The 27,190-nt window shown below is 42.3% G+C and overlaps 2 protein-coding genes across 4 annotated transcripts; one reads left to right on the top strand and one right to left on the bottom strand.

Annotated features, from left to right (window-relative positions):
* LOC126369222 (nuclear protein localization protein 4 homolog) lies at window positions 1-7,952 on the top strand. Its single transcript, XM_050013542.1, has 8 exons — window positions 1-102; window positions 425-691; window positions 2,405-2,562; window positions 4,139-4,311; window positions 4,713-4,928; window positions 5,072-5,559; window positions 6,386-6,870; window positions 7,429-7,952. The coding sequence occupies exons 1-8, from the start codon at window positions 82-84 to the stop codon at window positions 7,442-7,444; spliced, it is 1,824 nt and encodes a 607-aa protein (XP_049869499.1). The 5' UTR covers window positions 1-81; the 3' UTR covers window positions 7,445-7,952.
* Window positions 7,953-8,024: 72 nt separating this feature from the next.
* LOC126369244 (WD repeat domain phosphoinositide-interacting protein 2) lies at window positions 8,025-24,989 on the bottom strand. Of its 3 annotated transcripts, XR_007566671.1 has the most exons (7): window positions 24,691-24,989; window positions 17,492-17,653; window positions 14,915-15,005; window positions 14,173-14,837; window positions 13,969-14,108; window positions 10,864-11,034; window positions 8,025-10,790 (listed from the first exon to the last, which is right to left on the bottom strand). XR_007566671.1 is itself a non-coding variant. In XM_050013586.1 (6 exons), exons 1-6 carry the CDS (start codon window positions 24,765-24,767, stop codon window positions 10,780-10,782), a joined length of 1,146 nt encoding a protein of 381 aa, XP_049869543.1. In that variant the 5' UTR covers window positions 24,768-24,989; the 3' UTR covers window positions 8,025-10,779. The 3 variants fall into 3 exon arrangements, 2 of the variants coding, with proteins under 2 accessions (XP_049869543.1, XP_049869542.1); XM_050013586.1 differs by lacking the exon at window positions 10,864-11,034; XM_050013585.1 differs by having other exon boundaries at window positions 8,025-11,034.
* Between the last annotated feature and the right edge of the window lie 2,201 nt (window positions 24,990-27,190).

Below are 27,190 nucleotides of genomic sequence, written 5' to 3' on the forward strand. Positions count from 1 at the left end.
AAAAACAAAAAAAAATTGTTGTTGAAGTTTTGTTATGTCATGTCACTTCTTTTGTGGAGGCAGTTTTAGTTATTTATCACAATGTCTGGGTCAAAGAAAATGGTAAAGCATTCTTCAAGTGACATACTGTGTTTAAAATTAATATAGTTGCCGTAATACAAATTTGCGGCTAATGGTTTATGAGAACTATACTTACTTTCAACAGGCCACTTAACCCGTGGTTAAGTTTTAAAATCACAATAGTTTGTTTATTTTTAAGTGCTTTTTCGTTTTTCTTAGTCTTTCTATCGACAGACGACGTGGCTATCTAATCGGCCATCCGTCTGACTGTTGGTGGGATGACTGTGCAACTACCAATCTGAACGGAGTTGAAGTAGGTACCTAGTATGATGTGTATCTGACGTGTGCGATACGGTTGGTGCAGACGCTGCGCGTGCAGTCGTCGGAGGGCACGGCGCGTGTGGAGGTGTCGGAGTCGGAGGTGACGGCGCAGCTGTACGAGCGCGTGCACGACGCGCTGCAGCTGGCCAGCTTTGCGTTCGCGCTATACCGCGACCGCGCGCGCAAGGACGAGCTGGTGTCCAGCAAGTCGCGCACATTGCGGGATCTCGGCCTGCGCCACGGAGACATGCTCTACCTTAGCCCCGTTAACGGCGCCGTTCTCTTTGACCAGCCTACCACTAGTGCAGAGGTATGTTGTCTGTTTTTTACCATCTAATGGGATCTACGTACTTACCCACATACAGGAATATCTATCTAGAAAAACAGGTTACAACCTTATGATGCATGTATTTTAAGTGCATTAGTTAAATGAAACACATAAGAATAGATTGGCAGAAGTATAATGTATGTATAGTATATACACCTCGCCAGCTATGTTCAAGTACCATGTAATAGTGGGTGAGCCTATTGCCATAACCCGGGCACAAACCCTGGTACCGTATGAAATGTAGTCTATGAGCCAAACATGAATTAAAACTCAAAAGTTGAATTCAAAATTCAAATATACAATCTTTATTCAGTAGGTAACATAGTTACACTTGAATCATCATTTGTAACATAATCAATGTCTCATCCGCCTAAAACTACTGCAGCATCTCACAACTTGTATAGCCAGGGGAAAGGAGCTGCATGAAAAACCATGGCACAGGGTACTATACATTCTTTAAAAAAACAAAATATACTTATACAATTTGGCTGCCTAATATCAGTTCCCAGACAGTTAATCCCATGCATTCATGTCTTCTAAATAATCACTAACCTTTTTTACAAAGTTTCTGTTTTATTAATGTCTTAAAACTGTTCAAAGTTTATTCTGAATTTCAATGGTAATTTTATTGTAAAAATGTATACCTACATTGCCCCTAAAAGATTAAGTGATCTTATGCAGTTGACTGACATGTAAAGCAAGTTTATTTTTATTCCGGGTATTAAAAATCACAGATGCTTGTGTTGGGCATAATATTGCTGCTTCCCAATTTGTTACACTACTAGATTGAGAGATAAAGTTATGGAGAAAAAATATAAATTAAAGCTAAAACAAAATATAAGAAAAAGTAAGTGATAACATAATATGTAGTGTATGTGTGTTTGTGTGTATGTGTGTATGTGTGTCTGAGTCTGGGTGTGTGTATTTATATACAATTACTGGCTTAAACTATTCTCCTCAAAATTTGTTCTGTTTCTGTGTATGTTAACAATTTTAGCCACTCTGATATACTTTTTTACAGTTATAGGGACTCATAGGATATATTTTAAGTTTCGTATTGATTATGTTGAATATACATATAGACTGATATAATATAATTTGTCATATATTCACATTGTCATATTATTATGACAACTATCTTTAATGTACAGTTTACTTGAACAATCTGGTTAAATAATAACAATAAATCAGATGTGGTAAAATAATATTCTGGCAAATTAATCAATTTGGTTATCAATACGCATAATTTATTAACTGTAACAATATTTTTTAAAGTTACTTTGATACAACTGTTAGCACAGTGAGAAATAATCTGGTAAACAGAACTATGAGAATCTTGTACAGTTTACCACATAAGATAATGATGATGTTGTAACATAATATATATTGTATATTAAAAACTAGTTGCAGCAAACAAATGACTGAGGTATATTGAATATTAGACAATAGCAAAAAAATATTTCTCACTATAAAATAAATAATTTTACTCACAACTAATTTTATGTGTTGATAAGATGAAACCGAATAATCTAACATTTATTACAAAATCATGTTGTTTTTAGTAATTAACCTATTTACAATACCATCTGGTAGTATTGTTAAAGTATTTTTTTTTTGTGTACCATATGAGTTACGCATTCAGTAATACAATGTGACATAGATAATGGTTTTGATATAAGGATTGTTTGGTAGCAGGCAAACAATAAGCCATTTGGGGAGCCGGTGCATGCACAGGCAGGGCCTTCCACGCCGGCCACCAACCTGGTGCCTGCTAACACTCCACAAGAAGATGATGTTGATCTACAGTTATACCAGATGACTGGAAGCATTGAGAGACAGCGAGATGAAAAATTGTAATTATTTCCACACTTGTTAATTTATTTTTTTATTATAAGCACACCATTCGTATGGTTCTCTATTGTATTCCCTAAAATTTCTTATCCTACTTTTTATTTTCCTTCACATTTTAGTCCTAAGTATCGAATGTCCTAATGATCCTAGTCCAATTTTGTTAACTCCTAGTGTTCATTGCCCTATTTTTTTTCATCCTAATGATGGTAAGCCCTAATGTCCATAGTTACAATCGTTTATATTCCTAAAATGTATAGTCCTAAATAAAATGTGAAGGAAAATAAAAAGTAGGATAAGAAATTTTAGGGAATACAATAGAGAACCTTCACCGCCGCCTCTCGGCCCTTCGGGCCTCGATGGTCACAAGTAACCTAACCCACTCGGCTATATGGCAGGGGGCTCGCTTTGCTCGCCCCCTGCCATACAGCCTTCGTAACCTATATCTACAGTGTCGGGGTGCCGCGAATTTCCGTGCTCGCTTCGCTCGCACCCGTGACTGCTGTCGTTACGAAACAAATCTTCACCGCCGCCTCTCGGCCCTTCGGGCCTTGATGGTCACAACTAACCAAAATATGTCAAATAGATCATATAGGGAATGAAAAATTCGGAATTTCAAACTTTAGGGACATTAATATTAGAACTAAAGAATATTAGGACAAGTATTACGGTAGGATAATCAATATTTAGGATGATCGAACATTAGTACAATTAAATATTAGGAAAATGATGTTCGGAAAATCGACTTTAGGACTATAAACATTAGGAAATACAACAGGCCCCCCATTCGTATATATTAACATTTGCCGGTATGCTGGGTCACATTTTTCTCATCATCCACTTTATGTTAAATTAAACATGTGTCTACAATAGGGCAGTTGATTGTTTCTTTATTTTCATCAATCTGCTCACATTAACATGCTAAAGATAATCTGAAACCCTGGAGATATTCATAGTTAAACTTAGTGGTGGGAAATGTGCTGCTCCGTTTTCGACACGCATTTGTATGTCGCTGATTGTAGCTTGTATGGCGGTATACATTCTTAATGCCATTTCTTTGTAACTCCATGATTTTGGGTGGCTGTAACTATATACTATAGTATTTAACTCTGTTACATAACAGAAGCTCATGACTATAGTCGACTATAGCTATGCTTTCACATTTTACTATGAATATGGATCTATAATGAAAAAAACTGAACAAATGCGAGTTGGACCCGCACACAAAGTGTTCCGTACCATTATGTATGGGACCCCACATGGTCTATGAAAATTTCGACTATTTGACTACCAAAGTTCATAAGATACAGCCTGGTGACAGATTGACAACAGAGTCTCAGTAATAGGGTCCCATTTTTTAATCTTCGGGTATGGAACCCTGATAATTTGTTATGTAGTTTGGATACTTATCAACTACTCTATTGTACTGTTATGCTAGTTATGTAGTACTATACAAAACCATTTCCTAACAGTATATGGTTCCATCTTTGTTGTTAGTGAGTGCGAGAGTAAATACCTATATTTAGATGTTCAGTAAAGATTTTCTCTTTTATACAGCACATACATAATAATTATTGACAGATGTAGACACAATTCAAAGGGGTGCTGTGTGCACTGCTCGCCGCTGGAGCCGTGGGACGAGAACTACCTGCGTGAGCACAACATCAAGCACATGTCCTTCCATTCGTACCTGCGGAAGATCACCTCCGGGAAGTTCATCTCCCTAGAGGAAATCTCTTGTAAAATTAAACCCGGTCAGTTCTGTGGATGTTCTGTGTTGTTAGCTTTTGTTACTTTCTTATGTTTTTGTATTGTAAGTGGAGATTTCATAAGACACTAAGCGTACTAGCTTGTCATCACACATCTCTTTGAGAAACAACAGACAAGAATGTGGTAACCAGTACCTAGTCAGTTGTAGTAACATCACAATGAGGTCAGAAAACCCGTCTAGGCATTATAGACTCAGTTTAATATTTGTTTTCCTCCCCTCGGGCCTCGCCTATAGTTGTATGGTATAGCCTCACTGTTGAGCATCCCTCTACTGCTACTTTACCATCCCTTTCATATTTGTGAAATAGAAATAAGTATATATTTTGTTTCCGTTTTGAAATGTGTTTTAAGTCATAAGGTGTTTTTTATATCGTGTGTATGTCAGGCTGCAAGGAGCACCCGCCGTGGCCGCGCGGCATCTGCTCGGCGTGCCAGCCGGGCGCCGTGACGCTGACGCGGCAGGCCTACCGCCACGTGGACAACGTGCTGGTGGAGCACCCGGCGCTCGTGGACCGCTTCCTGGCCTACTGGCGCGCCACGGGCGAGCAGCGCCTCGGCTTCCTCTACGGCCGCTACGAGCGCCACCCCGACGTGCCGCTAGGTCACTCTACACGTACACCTCACCTCGTGCTTTCTGAATGACTGGATACCCGGTATCCGGCCGAACAGCTACCGCGTTTGTATTTAGTCCGCGACGAGTCGAATTGGACGGTAAGTAAAGACAGGCGCCGGGTGTGGTTGCAGGCATCCGCGCGCGCGTGGCGGCCATCTACGAGCCCCCGCAGCAGTGCTCGCGCGACCACATCGCGCTGCAGCCCGACCCGCGGCAGGCGGCGCTGGAGGCGCTGGCGGCGCGGCTGGGGCTGCGCCGCGTGGGCTGGGTGTTCACGGACCTGCTGGCGGCCGACGTGGCCCGCGGCACCGTGCGGCGGCTGCGCGGCGCCGACACGCACTTCCTGTCGGCGCAGGAGTGCATCACGGCCGCCCACTTCCAGAACCTGCACCCCAACGCGTGCCGCCACGCGGCGCAGGGCACCTTCGGCTCCAAGTTCGTGACGGTGTGCTGCTCGGGGGACGCCAGCGGCGCCGTGGCGCTGGACGGCTACCAGGTGTCGGGCCAGGGCGCGGCGCTGGTGCGGGACCGTGTGCTGCTGCCCACCCGGGACGCGCCCGACCTCGGCTACATCCGCGACTCCAGCGACGACCAGTACGTGCCCGACGTCTACTACAAGGTACCGCCCAACGCAGCCTCTGCCCTTACACACACAATTATTGTATTTATTGTAATTTTATTCTTTACTATGAAACATATTGAAATGCAGGGTGATTATAATTTTTAATTAAAGTAAATTGGAAAATGAGAAAGTAATCACCCACTCAACGAGGGACTTTCCAGGCTATGTTCACTAAAAACAATACAAATGGCGTTGTTCATGTTAAACGTGATTAATAAATAATTACCTACTTTCTAATTATTTGGGCACGTCATTATTTCAAAATATGCCATTACATTGATATTTTAGAATAAGTTTGCTACCTATACTGCTTCTCTTTATTTAGATCAGAATAATAATGGGTGGCAGATTTAATAGTGCCTGGGTATAATAAAAAGGGTCGTCATTTATACCCAAAAATAAAGATAAAATGTGCACATGTCTGTTATCCATGAAATTAGAAGGTTAAACGAAGAAAAATCTGTACAGCGTCATCTACAGTATGTCCCAGAATGAGTAAATCAAATTGCTATGGGAGATAGCGGGGCTAATGTCCTATAAGATGTGCTAAATGTTTTTTTTTAATAATATAATATACAGGGTGTTAGTGACATCGTAACAAAAACTTTGAGGGGTGATTGAGGCCATGATTCTGAGATGATATCAAGTGGAATTTTCCGTCTACAAAAGTATGGAATTGAAAATAATTTAAAAAAACACAAAAATTAAGTAAACACATATCCAGTATCACCATCCACGGTCGGGGCTAGGTACGACTTGTGAAAACACAACCCGTAGCTGGCTCCGGCGTGGTGTCGCGGTAAGACAAGGTGCGTGCCGGCAGGAGCGCGACGCGTACGGCAACGAGGTGGGCGTGAGCGCGCGGCGCGTGCCCGTGGCGTACCTGCTGGTGGACGTGCCCGTGGGCGTGGCGCGCGCCGCGGCGCCCACGCTGGCGCCGGGCGGCAGCTTCCCGCCGGCGCACCGCGCGCTGCCGGCGCATGCGCAGTCGCTGCGCGCGCTGCAGGCGCACGTGGCGGCCGCGCCCAGCTGGCTGGCGGCCGCGTCCGACCTGCACGTGCTGCTGTACCTGGCCTGCAACGAGGCGCTGCCGCTGGGCGCGGCGGGCGTGGCGGCGCTGGCCGACGCCGTGCGCGCGCAGGACGCGGCCGCGGCCGACGCGTGGCGCCGCGCGCCGCCCGCGCAGGCGCTGGACCAGCTCATGCGCGCCGCCGCCGACGGGCCCGGCGCCGGCGTCTGGACCTGCGCGCTCTGCACCTTCCACAACGCCGCGCGCCGCGACGCCTGCGAGATGTGCGCCATGCCGCGGTCAGTACACCCCGACGGTCTTCACTTTCTTCGTAACGAGACTGTATAAAATTGCATTCAGCTCTTCGAATACGTATGTTCGTTGCGTCCGTAGTCAGTTTTGCTTCCTCCCCACGGACGTCTATCCGTGTAGATAACATTCGTTGCGGCTATTGGTTAAACCCTCGATATAATACGAGTCGCGCGCGCGGTTGCCATGCAAGCCTGCCGGTACCATAAGAGTCGTCACCGAGTTCGTGTCGGTCCCTGCTTGACGCCCTCGTCGAGGAACGACTAATGAGACCTATGCTGATAGAGTGAGGCTGTCGGTAGTAGAATTCACTATATCGTGCAGGAAAGCCACATTTATTCTCCAATGTGTCTGAACGCAGAAAATTGCAGGCATTAAGTATCTGAATGTGATGGTGGATCTACTTTAATTCTATAGTCAACCTACATACCGAAATATCATACCGACTACGGTCTGGAACACTACCACTTAGATTTCAAACTAAGGTGGCCAATTGAACGACGGCAGCCAGCACGGCACACCTGCTGACACGGCTCGCTCTGTTGCAGGAACCACGCGATGTAACTGCGCCGGCCGCCCACGCCGCGCCTCGCGCACCCCACGTGCAGCCTACAATACTACCATTCAAATTTGTCTTGTCTGATTCTAACATTAAGGGTGATCATATTATTATTTTTTTTTATCTCAGGAAGGGGATTGCAGCATTCTGAATCTGTCATATTATATTATTTGTAGTAGATAATGTGTCGTCCACGGGTTCGCGATGAGATTGGGTCTGCGCCGCGGCGGGCCGCAGGCGCGAGGGCCTCCGGCTGTACATAGAATAAGGCAAGCGCCGCGCGCTAGTGTAGCGCTCAGCGGATATTTCTGATTACATTTCCAATATCATTGTACGTAGTCGGCGTTAGCACGGCGACTTAAAAAATGTTTCGCCGATTGTGATCTACGCTAGAATATACGTTACATAACAATTATTTATTGTAAATGTATTATAAATGCGGTGCGCTCCAGGCGCCGCATACGCTAAGATACGTTTTATATGACAGTTGAAATACAGTGTCCATTGTACACATCGCCTAGTTTCATTTGCCGCAGTCTGCACCTCACCCAGTTCAATATAGGAAGTCAAGAAATTAAACATACGTTTTATAAAAATATTTATTAATAATTATTATGTACAATTTTGTATCTAAACAGCGAGCGAGACCCGACAAATACCACCTCGACTCACCTTTCACACAATACCATCTGCTGAATGTCTTCGTTATCTTTAATGGATCACAGTCGCCACATCCAAACATTAAAAAATGCTTAAAATAATCAATTATTACTATTACTCTAAATATTATGGGCTCTGAATACAGAATAACTGTTTACTCCGGTTCGAGTCCACACTGATAAAATATACAGGGAGTTAGTGACATCGTAACGAATACTAAGGGGATTTAGACTATGATTCTGAGTTAACATCAAGTGGAATTTTCTATCGCAAAGTCATGTTTTATTTTTAGTTTTTTTTTAATTATTTTCAATTCTATACTTTTGCGATCTTCCACTTGATATTAACTCAGAATAATGAGCTGCATCATCCCTCTCAGTATTCGTTACGATGTCACTTACACTCAGTACAGGTAGCCATACAAGTAGGTATGTTAGTGACACCCCGTAACGAATACTTAGGCGGAAGATTCAGACCATGATTCTAGGTTGATATCAAGTGGAGTTTTCTGTGAGAAAATTAATGAAAAAATTTTTTTTAGCTATTTTCAGTTTCATACTTTTGCCACGGATAATTCCACTTCGTTATAATGTCAACAACACCCTGTATAATACCATTATTTGCTTGATATAAGCGTGCCGTGGAACGGCGCTCGTGGAGGTGATATGTATTTATGTTATATTACAAGTTTATCAGAGTGGACGAATGCTAATACAAAAGTAACTAAATAAAAAAACTGAAAATATATATAGAGGGTCGCCTCGTCTGCAGTTGCTATACAAGTCCTAGCGCTGCGCGGTACCGTGGTGCGGGTTATACAAGGTGTAAGTGACATTGTAACGAAAACTGAGGGATGATTCAGACCATGATTATGAGTTGATATCGAGTGGAATTTCCTGTCGCAAAATTCATTAAAATTTTAGTATTTTTTTTTCAGTCCCATATTGTGTTTTAAGCTGCATGGAACCCAAATTTAAAACAAATAAAAATGACTAATTGTTAAAATTACCAATGTACAACCACGATAAACAATAACTTACAACTTCAGCTGTGCACAGGTGAACATCCGCACGGGTCAATGGCAACGCGCGCCAACAAACCAGGCATTACGAACAGATACTATGTGTTTCTGTATCGCCTGCAGCATAAAAATGTTTCTTTCTCGCTCTAGTCGTCGGCTCGGGGCGGTCGCGGGCGGCGGCGGCGGCGCCTTTGACACCCGCTTCAGCTCAGTTTTTCGTGTTTGTTTTATTTTGTAAATGAGTAATGTCGACTATGATGATGGATCATGGACTATTTACTGCGCAAGAGTATGGAAGAATGTCTGTTTTATTAAAGAGCATGGTGTTGTTAGTGAGTGCATGTAATACCTACGTACCGCGGAGGAGACGCGATGTTGCATACCTACGCAACGTGTTATAGAGTACCTAGGTACTTCATCCGAAGGAATAACAATTAAGGTAAGGTAAAAGTAGAGTAATTAATAAGTTAGGTACATTTTAATAAGTGATAGGTAGGTACCGTGCGTGAAAAATCGTGGCAGTAGGTCATCTACTTCAACAAACTCAACAATTTTTAAACGTTGAACCACTAACCTTGGTATCAACAACGTATCACGTACGTGTAAAATAGCCGCGCGTAGGTAGGTAGGTCTAGCGACTGTTTCGCGTCGTTCAATTTATATTGCGGTGCAGTAAAAAAACAAAATCTTAATTAAACATTTGCGACAATAAAAACATCTATCATCGTTTTTAGTACAATCAAATAGACGTCCCATTCGTTACGATGTCACTAACACCCTGTGTACTGCGTGAATTAACCCTTCACGACACACATTTCACCACCCTATCCAAAGTAGCACCACTGATACAGGAATAGTGGATCATTTTAACGATCTAAAATTGTCAAAATTTGCCTTTTATTTTTTGCAAGTGATTAGTTGATTGGTAACAGCAATAACAAAAGTTAAAAATAATAATTACATTGTAGTTACATGTCATTTTTAATATAAAAATAAAATACATAATAATAAACCTGCTCGAGTTACCGGCAACGGCCGCCAGGTGGCGAGGTGGCGCGTCTCGGCTGCCGGTCTCTAGCTACATCATTTATTTTTTACATATTTTTTGGGTGATGTTCTATTTTTTTAACTTTGCGTATGATTTATACGACTTCAATATATTGTCGCAATCGCCTACGTCGTAGATTATAAATCGAGAAAAGGGTGAGCGCCTCCCCTCGATCGTCTTTTACTTGAGCGTCCTCTGCGCGCGGTTGGCGGCGGCGCTTGTCCCGCTGTCGCGGCACCCGCTGTCGCGGCACCCGCTGTCACGGCAGCGCGACACGGACCGCGACAGACGCGACGCTGCGCACTGTCGTCACCCGGCACAGAGTGCGTCCTTAGGAATACATTTCAGAGGAGTACGGCGCACTTATACTATACATACACACACACAAGCATCGGACACGTTCTTCGTCACTTCACTATCACATTGCATAGTTACGATTACAGCTAAATATTTTACATTACAGGCGTCACATAGTTTACAAATATGTACAGGGCGCGCACACAAATTCGCTCCGGCCGAGCCGAGACCGTCGCGGCGCGGTCTGCAGGCTGGCGGCGGGCGGGGGGCGGGGGGCCGGCCACGGCCTATTGGCGTGCGCCTATATACAAGTATTACCGACCACCTGCAAAGGGAACAAAATTTCGATAGATCACGGTCGATAAGAGGATGTCGGTCGTCGTTCGGGGGAGGACTACATTCGGAGCGGGAGGCGGCGGCGAGGGCGGCGGGGGCGGCGGGCGTGTGGCGGCGTGGGCGCTACTCGGCGGCGCGCATGGGCGGGAAGTGGCGCGGGTCGCGCAGGTCGAAGGGCCCGCGCGGCGGGGAGCCCTCCAGCGCCGCGCCCAGCTCGCCGGTGCGCTCGGCCTCTGCGACACACAACACACTCGCTGCGGGGGGCCACGCGCCACCGGGGCCGCCTCGACGACCCCTCGCCGGGGGCCTGCGACCATTCCCAGGACGTTGCGTCTACACTCGAAGGTAGCGAATGAACGATTTGTTATCGCGCTCCCGGCCGTCGTTCCTACGTGCAAGGTCCTAACCGCTGTCGCGGGTCGACTCCACTACATTTACACCTACTGCATACCGCCGGCAATGTATACTGTATGTGATACGCTGCAATTTTACTATTACTTTTCGTAAGATCTTGCATGCGTATTTTTTTATTTTTGCCCTGCAGGTTATAATGCACAGGCCTTCTTAGCGGTTTACGGACTACTAGAGTGAACTATTTGCTCATACTTGTTTGGCGCGCGCTCACTGGGCCCGTCCAACCTCTTTCTTCTGTTCCATGAGTAGACATGTTTTTACCACACATTTGTACCTGATCTCTGTCATGTCTTTGTATTTGACATAACATAGCATCACGCGTGTAATCCTGAAGCATATAAATATGCATATATAAGGGTATGTCTTTTTACTCAAGATGTATATTTACAATACGCATATAAAACTTGTATCGCTCAAAAAAATTTATGAAAAATAATTACGTTGCTAAATGAACGGCGAATGAGACTACGTCCTGGGAACTTTTAAAGTAATTCATCGCGAACGACGCTCTCCGGCATTATCTTATTTCAAAATTTGTATTACGAGACCTGACACTACCGTCAGCCTCAAATCTCAATATGTGTGTACTTCGTTGGGGCGTCATTACTCAGCATACAAGTGGACGATAACACATTACAAATAAAGCCTCAAACCACACCAGAACACTTAAAAACATGAAAGACACGTCACAAATTTATTGCGCGTGATGGGTAGTCGTCGATAAAGGTACGAATCTATTCAGAGTTTAAACCAGCAGGAGATTGAACTCACCTCATGTTATTATAACCATACAGGGGAATGCATGAGACGGTTAATAGACTTACAAAATCGGGAGAGGCTAGTTATTGACATAATTAGAATCTCACGAACGAGGAGAGGTACTCACCGCGAAACTGACGAGCGCTATGGGGCTGACGAGCGCTGTGGGACTGCTGACGAGCGGCTCTGCCGACCCTGCAACCTTACCTCGGCCGTGCGGTGACGGCGCGGGACGGGGCCGTATCTGTGGGGTGGGGGGGCGTACCTGTGGGGGCGGGGGCCGTACCTGTGGGGGCGGGGGCCGTACTTGTGGGGCCGGGGCCGTACCTGTGGGGGCGGGGCCGTACCTGTGGGGTGGGGGGCCGTACCTGTGGGGGCGGGGGCCGTACCTGTGGGGTGGGGGGCCGTACCTGTGGGGTGGGGGGCCGTACCTGTGGGGGCGGGGGCCGTACCTGTGGGGGTGGGGGCGGGGGCCGTACCTGTGCTGGCGAGGCGGGGGCGCAGCGCGCGCGCGTAGCGGTCGGCCGCCGCCGCTGCACACACACACGGTTAGCGCCGGCCGCGGCGGGGCGGCGGCCGGGGACATATATACCACATATAATACCATACATGTATAATTTATCATTGAGATGGAAGGGACGAGAGGAGATTGCAACGGCACTCGGCCGCGGTGGCCACCTCGTGCCGTTACAATTTCTTATCGTTATATAGATACGATGCGGTGCGAGTGAATCGAAGCGAGATCCAATTTGTGCGTGATTAAATTTAATAAATCATCAAATTCTGTAGTCGACCATTAATCCTCATCAGTTCGTCGTATCTGTCTGTCACGGTCTTGGCTCTTTTGTTCCGTTGTCTTCTCTAAACTACGTTGATCGACGAATGTGGGGTAAGAAAATATGGCTCTTGTACAAAAGAAGACAAAATAAAATTGGAAGATAGGGTAGTATTATGGAAAACTAAGACCCTTATGCCGCTATTTAAATCCTTTCTGGGGCGTCCTTGCCGACGCAGCTTGTAACTTTGAAATAATCTAAAATTGTTAATGTCTATGAGATGGACCTTGTAGATGATTATTTTGAAAGATCTCAGTTATGTAGTGGAAAATGTATGAGTTGGCGTGTCACTAACACTACCCACATAGAGATGGCAGCCGCAGCACCGGCTGGCCACGGCGACGTCGCGCCGCAGCGGCTACGTCACGGTTTGTTTATTTTGCTCAAACGCTCCACTGGGAATTGTTGTTTTTGACGCGTAACAAAACTTAGATAAGTTTTAAATAGGTAGTAAAAAATACTTTTTTATCCACACCTACACGAAAAGAGCCTTGATTATACTTTTGAAATGGGGGCGGAACTACTTTCGTCTTTTTTATTAATTTAGTTATTGCTAAAGCGAAGTGATACCTTATAATGGAAAGTGTTAAGGCGTTGTCAATAATGTAAAACTTTGTTCGGGAAGCAGGTTCTGTTAATGTTGTTATGATCTGCTATCAGTATAAGAGCCCCTTCACAATTGTGCACCTAGCTGTACCCACGCGGGGCCATACACAGCGCCACCGGTAGCCTACCACAATAATACCGAATTGTAATTTTTATGTTTAGTTATTAAATGTAATAACAATATTTATTAGATAAATAAAACTGCGCAATGGCGGGCAGTTTATCGGTGGACTCTTTTGTGTCGTATAACGTATAATTATTATTTACTTTGTACATAATTTACTCTAGTTGATTTCTTGCGACAAATCATAATTTCCTTTTAATCATAAGAAAAGATTAGTCATAGTTTGCGGCGTGGAACCGTTAATATCATGATCGGCTACATCGTGCGAGGCTTGCGGCCGTCCGGCACCAGCTGCCACGAGTCACGCGCACATTGAAATATATACTATATTATATATAATACGATACCAATAAAGGGAATACTGTGGTAAAGGGACTACACTTATAATAGATGCGGTGGTGAGCAAGCTAAGGGGCGGCGGGGCTCACCTGGCGGCGGCGGCGCGGCGCGGGGCTCCAGGAAGTGGTGCTGGCGCAGCAGCGCGCAGTCGCCGCCCTCGGGCGCCAGCGCGTACACGTACAGCACGCCCGCAGACGTGGCCACCAGCAGCCGCGGCGCCCGCGCCACGCTGCAAACACACGGCATGAGCGACGGCGGCAACACGAGCCCGGCGGCGGCGGCGCGGCACCTACCTGGTGATGGCGACGCGCGCCCTGTAGCCCGTGACGGGCAGGCGGGCGGCGGCGAAGGCGCGGCCCTGCGCCAGCACGTCGGCCACGTGCTGCGGCAGGTAGCCGGCGCCCGCCGCCAGCCCGCGCTGCAGCCACTCCATCCAGCCGGAGCCCTCGGCCTCCGCCTCCGCGTCCTCGGGCGCCGGCGCCGCGCCGGCCCCGGCCGCGCCCTCCGTCAGCTTGAACACGTGCACCGTCTCCGTGTTGGACGTGCACGCCAGGTACACGCCGCACGAGCTGAAGGCCAGGCACGAGATGGACACGCAGCGCTTGACGCCGCGCCGGAACTCGTAGAGGCGCGTGCGCTCGGGCACGGCGAACACGCGGATGACGGTGCCGCGCTCCGACGCCGTGGCCAGCCGCCGGCCGCACATGGACCACGCCAGCGCGGCCAGCGGCGAGTCGTGCGCGCTGATCACGCACTTGGCGTTGAGGTGCACGGCGTCGAAGATCTGCACCTCGCCCACGGCGCTGGAGCCGGGGTACGCCACGTAGCAGTGGTCCACGCACGGCGACAGCGCGCACAGCCCGCGCGGGTTGGGCGGCGTGTCGCGGATGGTGTGCAGGATCTTCATGTCGCGGATGTTGTGGATGTGCAGCGACTCCTCCAGGCACACGATCAGCCGCTGCAACACACACACGCGCGTCACGTCAGCGCGCCTCGGGGCACCGACTACTCGCTAGCTCGCAGCTCGCTACTCACCGAGCGGTTCAGCTTCACCGCGAGGATGGTGTTGCTGTAGCTGTAGTTACATATCTCCGTGCCCTTCTTGTAGTGACACACGATCAGCTTCCTGAAATACGATAATTTAACTATGTTAGTCCACATACATTGATAGATCACGAATTGGCGATCTAAAAAGTAACAAGGAGGGAAGTACGTATCTATTAATGATGCGTCGTGCCTACAATGGTTGCAGTGTTGTTTCTTTATCATTTATTGTGAAATGCGACCTCAATCAAAAGTTCATAACTTACGCGACTCAATGAACCGTGCACAACAAAACATCGCCGCCAGCCGGGACGAACTGAATTAGCACTTCCAAGCGATTCACACGCGTAAATCCTACTCCAATACGACTCAGACGATGATGTACGTAGTATATATTATGTAATTTGCAGTAAGTGGAAATCCGTGGGCTCTACCTACCCCAATAGAGAATACGCGTGATCTAGGGCAGTGTGGAATACAATAAACATACATAGATAACGATAGTGATTTCCAAAGCACGCACGTCATAGTTAAGGTCGGCGCATAGGCGTATAAGCATCGTCGGCGCGCGGCTCACGGCCAAGTGCAACCGCCACCTCGCGACACGCGGCACGCGGCACCCGGGACCGCTGACAACACTGCTATAAATAAGTACCTACAATCGCGCTCTCCACACTATTCTCTGTAATTTCGAGAAATGCCTATAGATACGACGAACTATTACTTTCATTGTAAAATATTACTTGTACTTGATAAGATTTCAAAATTAATAAACCATTTAATAAGCGAACGTTTGTACGTTTATCTTTTATATTCATCTGTACAGTCTTTACTTTGTCTTTTCTGTAGATTTCTGTATTCTCCGTGTCGACATCAGTGGGCGACCAAACTACACTCATTACAATGTTATACAATGCTTACTCGATGACACTGTTTATTTTTGGAAACCATGAATTTTAGCCATCTAGCAACACAATGTAGTCACGAGCCAATTATCGTTCAGCAAGCCTATGTTGTGGTGTGTGTATAATGTTATATAACATAATATACTATTACACACCGTATATTCTAAATCGGGGTAGTCAGGCAGAGGTACATTAAGCGCATGATAAACTAAGTGATTTTACTTTTAGACCTATTTTATTTTATTTTGTTTGGGGAGCTTACAGCTTAATTCACACAATATTACACTTAGTAGTAAATAAAGGCCAATTACAAGCTACCACAAATAAATGAAAAAGAGTTATACAAACACAAGAGAGCGGAGATATAGAAAAAATATAAGAAGAAAAAAATTGGATTGAATGCGCAATTTAGCAAAATACACATTAAAACACTAACAATAATTAACAACTATTACCAATTACCACTAATAAGCTGACTCTTCAGCGAATTAATACTACTGCTAAACAACTCACATTGAGAGGCATTAACCTCGTTAAATTGTTTAAGGGAACGAGGTAAATAACTATTGCTTCTGTATTTGGTGCGGCAACGAGGAACATGAAGCAAACGATTGTGACGTAATTGTCTGATTGGAACCTGTAGCTTAATAGCGCATATGTCATATGTAATAGCATCTATGTGATAGATGGTTAGCTGTACCGCCGCCGTCTATAATGGTCGAGCCAACTGTGTTAGTGAAAATTGCACGTAAGATAAATTAAAACCTCATCGGTGCAATAACCGGTACCCGGTAACGGTGTAGCAAACGTAAACTGCATATTACCATACACAGTGACGTTATATTACTTATTATTACTTAAGTAATTTATTTAAGTAAGTAATTGAGGAGCTCGGTGGCGCAGCGGTAAACGCGCTCGGTCTGCGATTGTTGAAGTTAAGCAACTTTCGCAAAGGCCGGTCATAGGATGGGTGACCAAAAAAAAAAAGTTTTTATCTCGAGCTCCTCCGTGCTTCGGAAGGCACGTTAAGCTTGGTCCCGGCTGCATTGGCAGTCGTTAATAACCATCAATCCGCACTGGGCCCGCGTGATGGTTTAAGGCCCGATCTCCCTATCCATCCATAGGGAAGGCCCGTCCCCAACAGTGGGGACGTTAATGGGCTGATGATGATGACTTAAGTAATTTATTTTTTATATAACTATTAGCCATCTTTGAACTTCTGCATATTTTCCTCACCACATGGTTGCCTGGAAGAAATTCCTTTAAGCGGTAAGGCTGCTGTTTCCCATGTACCTACTTTAGTAATTTTTGTAAATATTATCTTTTATTTTGGTGTAATAAAGTATATTTATTGCAATAAACAAAATTGTATTAGGTATTAATTTTTATGCAGTTGGTTGTTAGTAATGTAAACAAAGTTAAGTAGTATTATTTTAACTGAATAACTTAGTTTGTGTCTACTGTAGGCTGCCTGAGGGAATTGCGCATGTCTTGACCTGAAGACCTTTATGAGTGCATTTAAGTTTTTAGTTTTGTCATTTTATTTTATTCTGCTTTTAATAAGTGGATTTGTAACTTGCTAAATTTCTAAATATGATTGTTTTAAAAGGTGTTGTTATCCCAATTGAATATGAAATAAATAAATAGTAGTGTGGGCCCCCACCTGGGCGCGGCGACGGTGACGACGGCCACGAGCGAGCTGCTGAACAGGCGGTCGACGAGGCAGGTGTCCTGGCCGGAGCGCGACGCGTAGATCTCCTCCAGCCCGTCGTCCGCCGTTAGCGCGAACAGGTGGTACCCGCTGCTACTGCCCGCCACCAGCGACCTGCGCAAGCGACCCACAACACATAACCACCATCAACAATGCATACTTGGTACTTCACATTACTTTACTTGTGTTCGTTAATATATTTTTATGGATAAAAGTATTTAAAGAAAAATAATTCTTGATATATTATTCCTTGTAGAAATCATCTATAATCATATCAATAATCTTTATTGCACTGGATATTACATAATTTCATTACATTTGCATTTATATTCACATTAACTTAGTAGAATTACTAACAACATCCTACCACTTTTCTTAAACCAGCCAATAGCTAATTCACTTTAATATTGAATTTTAAATATGTAATTTCCTCCCAAACAAACACTTCTATATACAGGGTGTTTGGTGCATCGTGTGCCAAATCTAAAATGATGATTGGAGGGGTTTTTGGCTACCCCAAAAAATATAAAAAAAATCTTGGTCCAACGGATTTTATTATACAGACTTTAAATGGTTTTGGGGGGAAATTTACAAAAGTCTACATTCAAATTTATTAAAAAATAAAAATTTTAACAAAAAAAACCGACTTCAAACGCAAAACTAAAAAGCAATAAATAAATTTACTTCGCACAAAGTAATAAGTACGTATTTTCAATTAGTTAATTAATTTTATAATTCTGAAGTCGGTGCCAAGTAAATGCTACAACAACCCTACTACAATATCAAATTACTATGTACACACAATATTGTTAAATACCTGTATCAAAGCAATTACAAAACAATGTCAAACAAAAAATCACAAAGGAGATCATCGGCTCTCCATACTTTGGCCGGCCCAAATTTGAAAGTGCCGGCCAGAGAAAAAAAAATGTGTCGAACCTTTTGAGTAGATTGCTCTGAACATTTTTTACTATGACACCAAACGTGTATGACCATTAGTTTGGCTTTAATTGGATTTTAAAAATCTCGATTTTTCATACATTATGTAAAAAAATATATTATGTCCGTTGGGAAAAAAAGGGATACAGGCGTATTACAAAGGACCGTTAGAACATTTATTAGTATGGCGCCAAATTTATATGACCATTATTTTGACGTGTATTGGACTTTCCGCTTTGGTTAATATGTTAAATCCGGCCACATTCGCTGGCTGACATTTTCCCATTTGAACCAAAATGGAAAGGGAGACGAAAAAAAAAAAAGTCAAAATAATGGTCAAAAATGTTTTGCGCCAAATTATTAAATGTTCTATAGGTCCTTTGTAATCCGCCGTACCGCAATTTTGGCCCAAAGCACTTTATTTTTAAACAAAATAAATAAGAAATCAAGATTTTCTAAATACACTAAAAGCTAAACTAATGATCGTACACGTTTGGCGCTATAGAAAAAAATGTTAATAGGCATCTACTCGATACTCTCTACCTACATGGTATTTTTGCTAGTCGGCACTTTTCACATTTGAACTAAAACGTAAATTCCAATAAAAGTCAAAATAATGGTCATAGATGTTTGGTGTAATTTTAAAAAATATTGAGAATCAACTATTACACAGATTCGACGTATTTTTTTCGATGGCCGGCACTTTTCACACAGAAACTATAACGTAAATTGCAATAAAAGTCAAAATAATGGTCATAGACGTTTGGTGCCCTGATAATAAATGGTCAAACGGATAAGTTCTAACGGAATATACCAATATAAATATTGTTTCTTGACCGGCACTTCACATTTTCACCAAAAATGTATGAATTTTCATGTTTTTTTTTTTTAATTCGAATAAAACCGAAAATATTGACCCTACAGCTTTGGTATTATAGTAATAAATGCTCAGACAGATAAGTTCTAAGGATATATACCATTATTGTTACTTGGCCGGCACTTTACATTTTCACCAAAAATTTATGAAAAGTACAGTTTTTTTAATTCGAATAAAACCGAAGATATTGACCCTACAGCTTTGGTGCCATAGTAATAAATGCTTAGTCGGATCCGATGATCTCCTTTTTTTGCTTTTTAGTTTTGCGTTTGAAGTCGGTTTTTTTTTGTAATTTTTTTTATTTTATTTTACGATTTTAAATGAAACACACACACAAGTGGTTGTCAGTGGAAGCTGCTGTCATACACACTCACGCACACATATAGATACACTAGATTTCGCGAGGTTTTTTTAATTCGTTTCTTCTAAACTGTATTCACCCCTACGATTTTTGAAAATTCCCCTCGATTTCTCTGGTCTGCCATCATCAGACCCTGACTTCCTTGACATGGGACTACCTTCGGAATATCTCCTTTCGAACAAAAAAAGAATTATCAAAATCGGTTCACACACGACGAAGTTATCCCCGAACAAACATAAAAAAAAATATACGGTCGAATTGAGAACCTCCTCCTTTTTGAAGTCGGTAAAAACTTATTAATAAGTAGGTATAGCTTAATTTTTTTATCAAATCTTTAATCTGTAATAGTGTACGCTTCTATCGAAACCAAAATTACTCTCCAGCGACATCTAGTTTTTTTTTACTGGCCCGCAGTTTTTTTTTACGTATAAAAAAACATTTGATCGTCAACTTTCGATCTCAATAAAAAAAAACTAAAAGTGATCATGCTCTTCCAATTTTTTTAAAACATCTCTGGACTGTTCCCTTTCCAATGGTATGCAACATGTTATGAAAAGTAATTAATAACATCACTCATTTGCAAATTTTCTCTAAAAAGTCTTTGAAATTTTCTAATATTCAACATGTGAAATAAAAACAAGTTTTTGCGTTAATAACACTCACATCTCACAAGGCAGATTACATTTTCTGTCTCTATCATAAAGTGAATAGTAAACCGCCGCCCGTTCTTTGTTCGAAACAGGTAAAATTTGCTTTCTCACTCTAGTGAAGTGAAATTTATCTTCTGTCTCTTTCTTGCATAGCGCAAACGGACCCGGCAGCTTTTTATATGAGACAAAGAGAGACAGTCGAGCGAGACATCACTGCCTCTGCTACACCGAACGTCTGTGCTAGTTCACTGTTCTCCACGATTCTTTCATTTAGTTGTTTTGTTATCGTTGAGTTTCGTTGTTTTTTGTTAAGTTTTGGTGTTATTGTTAAACGTTGTTATTGTTAACTTTTATTGTTGTTGTTGCAACGCAATGGCGACATTGTCTAACGAAGAATATGCGGACATCATAATGGTATATGGAAAGGCCCGCGGTGTCGCTCGTGCAGCGGAACGAATTTACCGGGAACGCTTTACTGGGGCCTGTTTAATAAAACTTACAATTGTAAATTACAACGACAATTTTATGTTCATTACGTAGCTAATTTGAAACTGCAAAATATTTGTGATCACACACTCCGCAATGTACATCAAATTGTCATTGTAATTTACAATTGAAGTTTTATTAAACAGGCCCCTGGTCGTCTTCCAAAACACATACCGACGCTTACGCGAAACTGGCAGTGTCGCTTTTCATGAACCAAGGGGACATGTTGTGCGACATAATGTTGAAATGGACGAGAGAATTCTGGAACTTTTTGAAGAAGACGACTCAAGAAGTATTAGATATGTGGCGGCACAACTTAATATTTCCATATGGAAAGTGTGGAAAGTCCTTCGAGAAAACGGAAAACATCCATTTCACGAGACTCCCGTTCAAGGAACGTAATTTAAAACTTTTGTTTGACGTTGCATTTGTTTAGCAGCGGGCTTAGCACCGTAAGCATGCGACTCTTTCTCGCCGCGACAGAGATCATCTGTCTCTTTCTGTGCAGTACTGTGAAAGAGTGACGGGTGACGTATGTCGAGGCGAGAGAGTCGTGCGCTTACGGTGCTAGGCCCGCAGGTAATAATGGGTATTATGTATGACGTCACTTTTAGCAATTGAATGGGTATTATGTGCTTACAGCTGCACACATTTGAACATTTTCTAGTCTAGTGCAATTACTTACTGCACAAGAGGAGTTAAAAGTTTTATTTTAGTTAGTTTTTTGGTTGTTGCAGGTCTTGAGGGTGGCGACTTTGACAGACGAGTGCGTTTCTGTCAGTTTTTATTGCATACGGATGTGGATGTTCCTGATTTTTTTTCACAAGACATTTTTTTTTGACAAGAAAACCCACGTGCCAAAAGACAAATCTTTTCAAAGGCGATTTAGCGTAAACGTTTGGGCAGGAGTGATTGGTAACAAGGTAATTGGACCACATTATCTGCCCGATAACCTCAATGGCGAAAATTATTTAGAGTTCCTTCAAAATGATCTGCCGGAACTATTAGCCGAGGTGCCCATCTTTGATGAAGACGTGCCCATCGTTTTTCAAAACGACGGCTGTCCCGCGCATTGGCGTTTAAGTGTGAGGGAACACCTCGACAATGTGTTCCCCAATTCATGGATTGGGCGCGATGGGCCTATTGCATGGCCGCCACGTTCCCCAGACCTAACTCCGTTGGACTTTTATGTCTGGGGACGCGCCAAAGAGTTGGTTTACGCTACAGAGGTTCCGACGAGGGAGGTGCTGGTCGGAAGGATAGAAGCGGCCTTCAATGTTATTAAGATCGAAATGCTACTTCACACAACAACGGTAGAAATTAGAAAAAGATGTCGGGCCTGCATACGAAATAGAGGCCAACAATTTGAGCAGGATTTGTGAAATAAATGTTTAAAACTTAATTTTCTTTGTTTTATTCAAGTAAAACCTTCGAAAAACTTGTTTTTATTTCACACGTTGTATATTAGAAACTTTTTAGAGAAAATTTGCAAATGAGTGATGTTATTAATTACTTTTCATAACATGTTGCATACCATTGGAAAGGGGACAGTAGAGAGATGTTTTAAAAAAATTTGAAGAGCATGATCACTTTTAGTTTTTTTTTTATTGAGATCGAAAGTTGACGATCAAATAAATTTTTATACGTAAGAAAAACTTTGCGGGCCAGTAAAAAAAAAACTAGATGTCCCTGGCGAGTAATTTTGATTTCGATAGAAGCGTACACTATTACAGATTAAAGATTTGATAAAAAAATTAAACTATACTTAATAATAAGCTTTTTAATAAAGTTTGATTGTAGACTTTTGTAAATTTTCCCCCAAAACCATTTAAAGTCAGTACAAAAAATCCGTTGGGCCAAGATTTTTTTTATTTTTTTGGGGTAGCCGAAGACACATAATCATCATTTTCGATTTGGCACACGATGCACCAAACAACCTTTATATTGTAAGCTATTGTAAGTACCTAAATTATTCTGTATTCTTTAACATATAATGTTTACAAACTATGTTAACATATTTATTTATTGAGAATATCCAACAGCTTACTAAATAATAAAGAGTAATTACAGTAAACAATGTTACAATGTTTATTCTGGGACATAGATCATGGGTCATTAACTCATTAACCTATCAAAAATAAAGTGTGATACTGTGTGCGACTTTGGACATGGACAAGCACAGGTCTTATCAACAAAAAAATATATTAATTTTGTTTAGAATAGAAAAAGAATATATATATATATATATATATATTAGTTTATTGCATAAAATGTGGTACATAAGTGGTAGTAAATAATTATAGTTTCACACATTTTGTAGCATGCAAAAAAGTTTTGGTTATATGATATGACTCCCCAATCTAATGTAAAAAGAACAATATAATTATAAATTGAATGTCAGACAGTTATCATAGGAAATAATATAATGATTGGCAATACATTATCTATTTACTATGACTGTTATTAAGGACTCCAAAAACTTGCTTTTCTCTCTCTATTATTAGTGAAAGTGTTGTTAGAGGTATGGTAATCATTTAATTTTAATTTAATTTTAATTTATTGGTAATCCTTAATGGGATGGGCAGAGCCCAAGTAATGAAAGACATTTTGCAGCCACTGTCAATGCAAAGTCCTAAGATGGATATGATGAACATTGATTTACCACTACTGTAGATACAGCACTTGATACAAAAATGCGGCGAAAACTTGGCGCTTGTTTAGCTATATATTCGTACACTGCGGTATATACATTCAATAAAATTGTGTCAAATCAGGAAAGTACGCATATCGTATTTTACGTATATTAGCACGTGGTGCGCCGTAACGGCGCTCAGGTTATACTGCGACTCGGATTGACCGGGAGTACTTGTTTTAGTGTATTCTAAATTAAAAAAATAATTTTGGTGGGTTTTACTGCGAAAATTTAAATGTTTATAGGTACTATGATAACATGCACAATGTCATTATCATTACATTACTTTTTAGAAATATTACGTTCCATCTTTCTTCTTTCGCTTTGGGCGTCTATTTTTGCAAGTTTTCAACATGCACTTCCCTGTATTGCTAGTTCAGGGCCTAATCGCGCACTGAGGTAAAGTACTGTCAACATCGCTATATTGACAGTAACTTTACATCCCACTTTTTGAGTGCTGATGTTCAATCAACAGTAGTAGTAATCTATGATGATGAACCTTATGGACACCTAATCGAACATATCCTACCTATGTTTATAAAGTCTTGAAATTAAAATAATCATTGTTTATTGTTTTCTGTACCAAATTAGGTACCCACTTTTACATATTGAATTAGATAGACAAAGAAAATTATTGTTATTACTGTATGTATTATTAAAATGAATATTAGTATTTCCATGTGTAAAACTTTTCATTACACATTTATAGAAATTTGATTTAAAGAAATATAATTAAAAGAGCAAGATTTAGGTCAAGGATGCATTATTACAAACAGGTAAGGTCAGGTGGTGGAGCCCCAGCGAGCCCACGGAGGTGACGGCGGGGCAGTGACGCGCGCGTCCACCAGCTGGTCGCGCAGCGCGCCGCCATATTTGTTTACGCGATATGTTGTGGCAAGCGAAAATTACGACATGGTTGGTAATGACATGTTGCATCACCACGCACAACCACTCGGTCGAGCTAGGATCTCATTTTGTGAAAACTAATATAATTTATGATATTAAGTACGAATGCATTCGAAACAGTCACCCGAAGAACCTTGACGCTAGTGCGCTGCGCGCTCGCATTCGACGCAGCTGCTGCTCACGGCTCTTTCCGAATGCAGCCCAGTATTGTTTTTCCGTAATTTATGACAGTTGACTTACGTGCAGTCTTGGTTAAATTGAACAAATATGCCTCCTGCATTTGGTCCCTCAGGGTTCTGTCCTCCTCCCAGACTCATTGGAGCGTCCGTAAAATACACAAATCGTTTTAAAAACTACAAACTACCGACCACATACACGCACAACGACCTTTGCAACCTCGCACAAGCTACAGTCACTCAATAATAAGCAAATATTATAAACAGAAAATTCGTCACAACTTCACAAGTAGAATTTTGACACAAAGAACGACCTTGCTGCTAAAAACATGCCCCCTCCCGCACAGTAAAGAAGACTTCCCTTTACCCCTCACCCCATCCCTTCCAATAGACAATAGGATGACTGCATTGTGATTGGTGATTCAAGGATTGACGTACAATTTGCAGATCGAATACACGTACATATTTTTCCTCCATCTACGTAGTATCAACAACAAGGCCTTAAATTTTTCGTCAATCATTTATTCAAACATAGGGTCGTATATATTTCGTATGCTGATTGCTATGGATGGTTTTTTGGCGGGAAACGGGAACGGGACAGTTGCTTTCTTCATTGAATAATCTAAATAATTAATACGAAGTGGTGTTTTGTGGTTAATGATCGCATTAAGTTAGTCGGAAAACATTCGCGAGTGTTATTATATCGGAGACAATCGGAGTATTCAATAAATAAAGTGTATCTACCTATTTTCGCTTCGTGCCAACAAGCCACTTCATAACTCGAAAGTTTATGCGGACTTTTGAGTTAATTCGTTTGGGGTTCAGAGTAAGAGTCTGCTCCGAGGGTGAGGGCTTAGGTTTCATCATCATCACCTTTCATCATTTCATTAATCATCAAGAAAAAAAAATACGTAAGACATGGCTGTATGGGCATAGTTTCCTTTGCCTTACCCTTCGGGGAAAACCAAAACAAAAAAAAGTCTATGGATGATCGTGGTTTTTACCACGGTATTCCGTCAATCAGGATACGACGATACAAATAACGATAACAGTGCAATAATAATAAGGTCGATTTTTGTTTGAATAAAAAGTCATGACAAAAATAAATGATTATATCGGAATACTTATTCAATAAACAAAGTGTAGGTACCTATCTTTTTTCGCTTCGTACCAACAAGCCACTTCATAACTCGAAAGTTTATGTGGACTTTTGGGTTAATTCGTTTGGGTAGTAGGAGTCTGCTTCGAGGTTTTAGGTTTCATCATTCATCGTCGTCACCTTTCATCATTTCATTAATCATCACAAAGAAAAAGAAACACATAAGACATGGCTGTATGGGCATAGTTCCCTTTGCCTTGCTTCGAGGAACAAAGACCAAGTAAAGAATAGACGGAGCCGGAGCGTACCTAATTAACAAAGACCCAGATAATTGGAAGCCAAGATGGCGGCCATCTATTATGTCAGCCCAGCCAATCAGGGCTCAATATCATAGACACAAAACTCCGTTGCTATGCATCGTTTTAATTAGCTACCGTGTAGCTACATTAGGCAATTTCGTATTATCATAATGTTAGACAAGGACAAAATAAATGCCCCATAGTGCCTTCAGCTTTATTTATTGAAACGGTTACCTATCTTAAGTTCGAATTTTTTTCTGCCGAATTCCATTAAACAGGAAACTTTTCGACTATTTTCGTTTCGGTTTTTTTCACTTCGCCGAAATCACGTTTGCCTAAGTTTCGTTTGACTTAATAACAATTCGTTTTTTTTCGTTACTCCCACGTTTCATTTGTAGGAAACACTATTTTCCGAAGTTTCGGTTGGCCGAAATACATTTTGTCCAAAATATCATGATGCCGAACATTCATTACACTACTGTTAATAAACGTTCAAATTGAGTGACCTTTTAAAAGGTCTTCAACGCTGCCTCTCGGCCCTTCGGGCCTCGATGGTCAAAAGTAGCGAATTTCCCTGCTTGCTTCGCTCGCACCCGTGACTGCTATCGTTACGAAACAACTTTTCGTTTGTTCATACATTTATTTAAACGTATAAAAAGAGAATTAAAAATAATATTACCTTATGTCGCTTTTGTACAAAGACCTTGTCTTTTGTATAAGGTATTGTATAAGGTATTCGCAGCCATGGATTGTACGCGATGATATTCCGTGTACATATGGTCACGGAACAAAAAGTACTCTGTGGTCACGGAATATTTGGATGTACAACACTCGGTTGAGCATTATCATGGTCGTGACAACGTGAATGATCGTCATGGGCGGTTATCTTCATACATATCATTCTCGCATTATGTCTATGGGCGCTCATATTGAAGATGACAGTTCCACCCCGCCCCTCCTTCTTACTTCTTTCCTATTTCGCCTGCCATGCCAGAGTGCAAACCTCGTGCAAACTGTGCAAAGACCAGTCGCCATCTTGTTCGACATGATATTTTCAAAATTCCTCCACAACATTTAATTCGTTTAATTCCGTAACTTATCCTCTCAATTTTTGTAGCTGTATTATCTAACTTTCACCATGTACCATGTTGTTTCATAAGTGTAGT

Source organism: Pectinophora gossypiella, chromosome 8 (assembly GCF_024362695.1).
Source record: "Pectinophora gossypiella chromosome 8, ilPecGoss1.1, whole genome shotgun sequence".
In the NCBI taxonomy this organism is placed as follows: domain Eukaryota; kingdom Metazoa; phylum Arthropoda; class Insecta; order Lepidoptera; family Gelechiidae; genus Pectinophora; species Pectinophora gossypiella.

Excerpts from the sequence above, each read along its gene's own strand:
- LOC126369222 (XM_050013542.1), top strand. The coding sequence starts at position 82 with ATGTCTGGGTCAAAGAAAATG. Across the intron at positions 692-2,404 it reads AGCCTACCACTAGTGCAGAG|GCAAACAATAAGCCATTTGG; the intron begins GTATGTTGTCTG and ends GTTTGGTAGCAG. Across the intron at positions 4,929-5,071 it reads CCACCCCGACGTGCCGCTAG|GCATCCGCGCGCGCGTGGCG; the intron begins GTCACTCTACAC and ends GTGTGGTTGCAG.
- LOC126369244 (XM_050013585.1), bottom strand. The coding sequence starts at position 24,767 with ATGAGTCTGGGAGGAGGACAGAACCCTGAGGGACCAAATGCAGGAGGC. Across the intron at positions 15,006-17,491 it reads GTCACCGTCGCCGCGCCCAG|GAAGCTGATCGTGTGTCACT; the intron begins GTGGGGGCCCAC and ends ATCGTATTTCAG. Across the intron at positions 11,035-13,968 it reads CGCCGCGCCGCCGCCGCCAG|AGGCCGAGCGCACCGGCGAG; the intron begins GTGAGCCCCGCC and ends TGTGTGTCGCAG.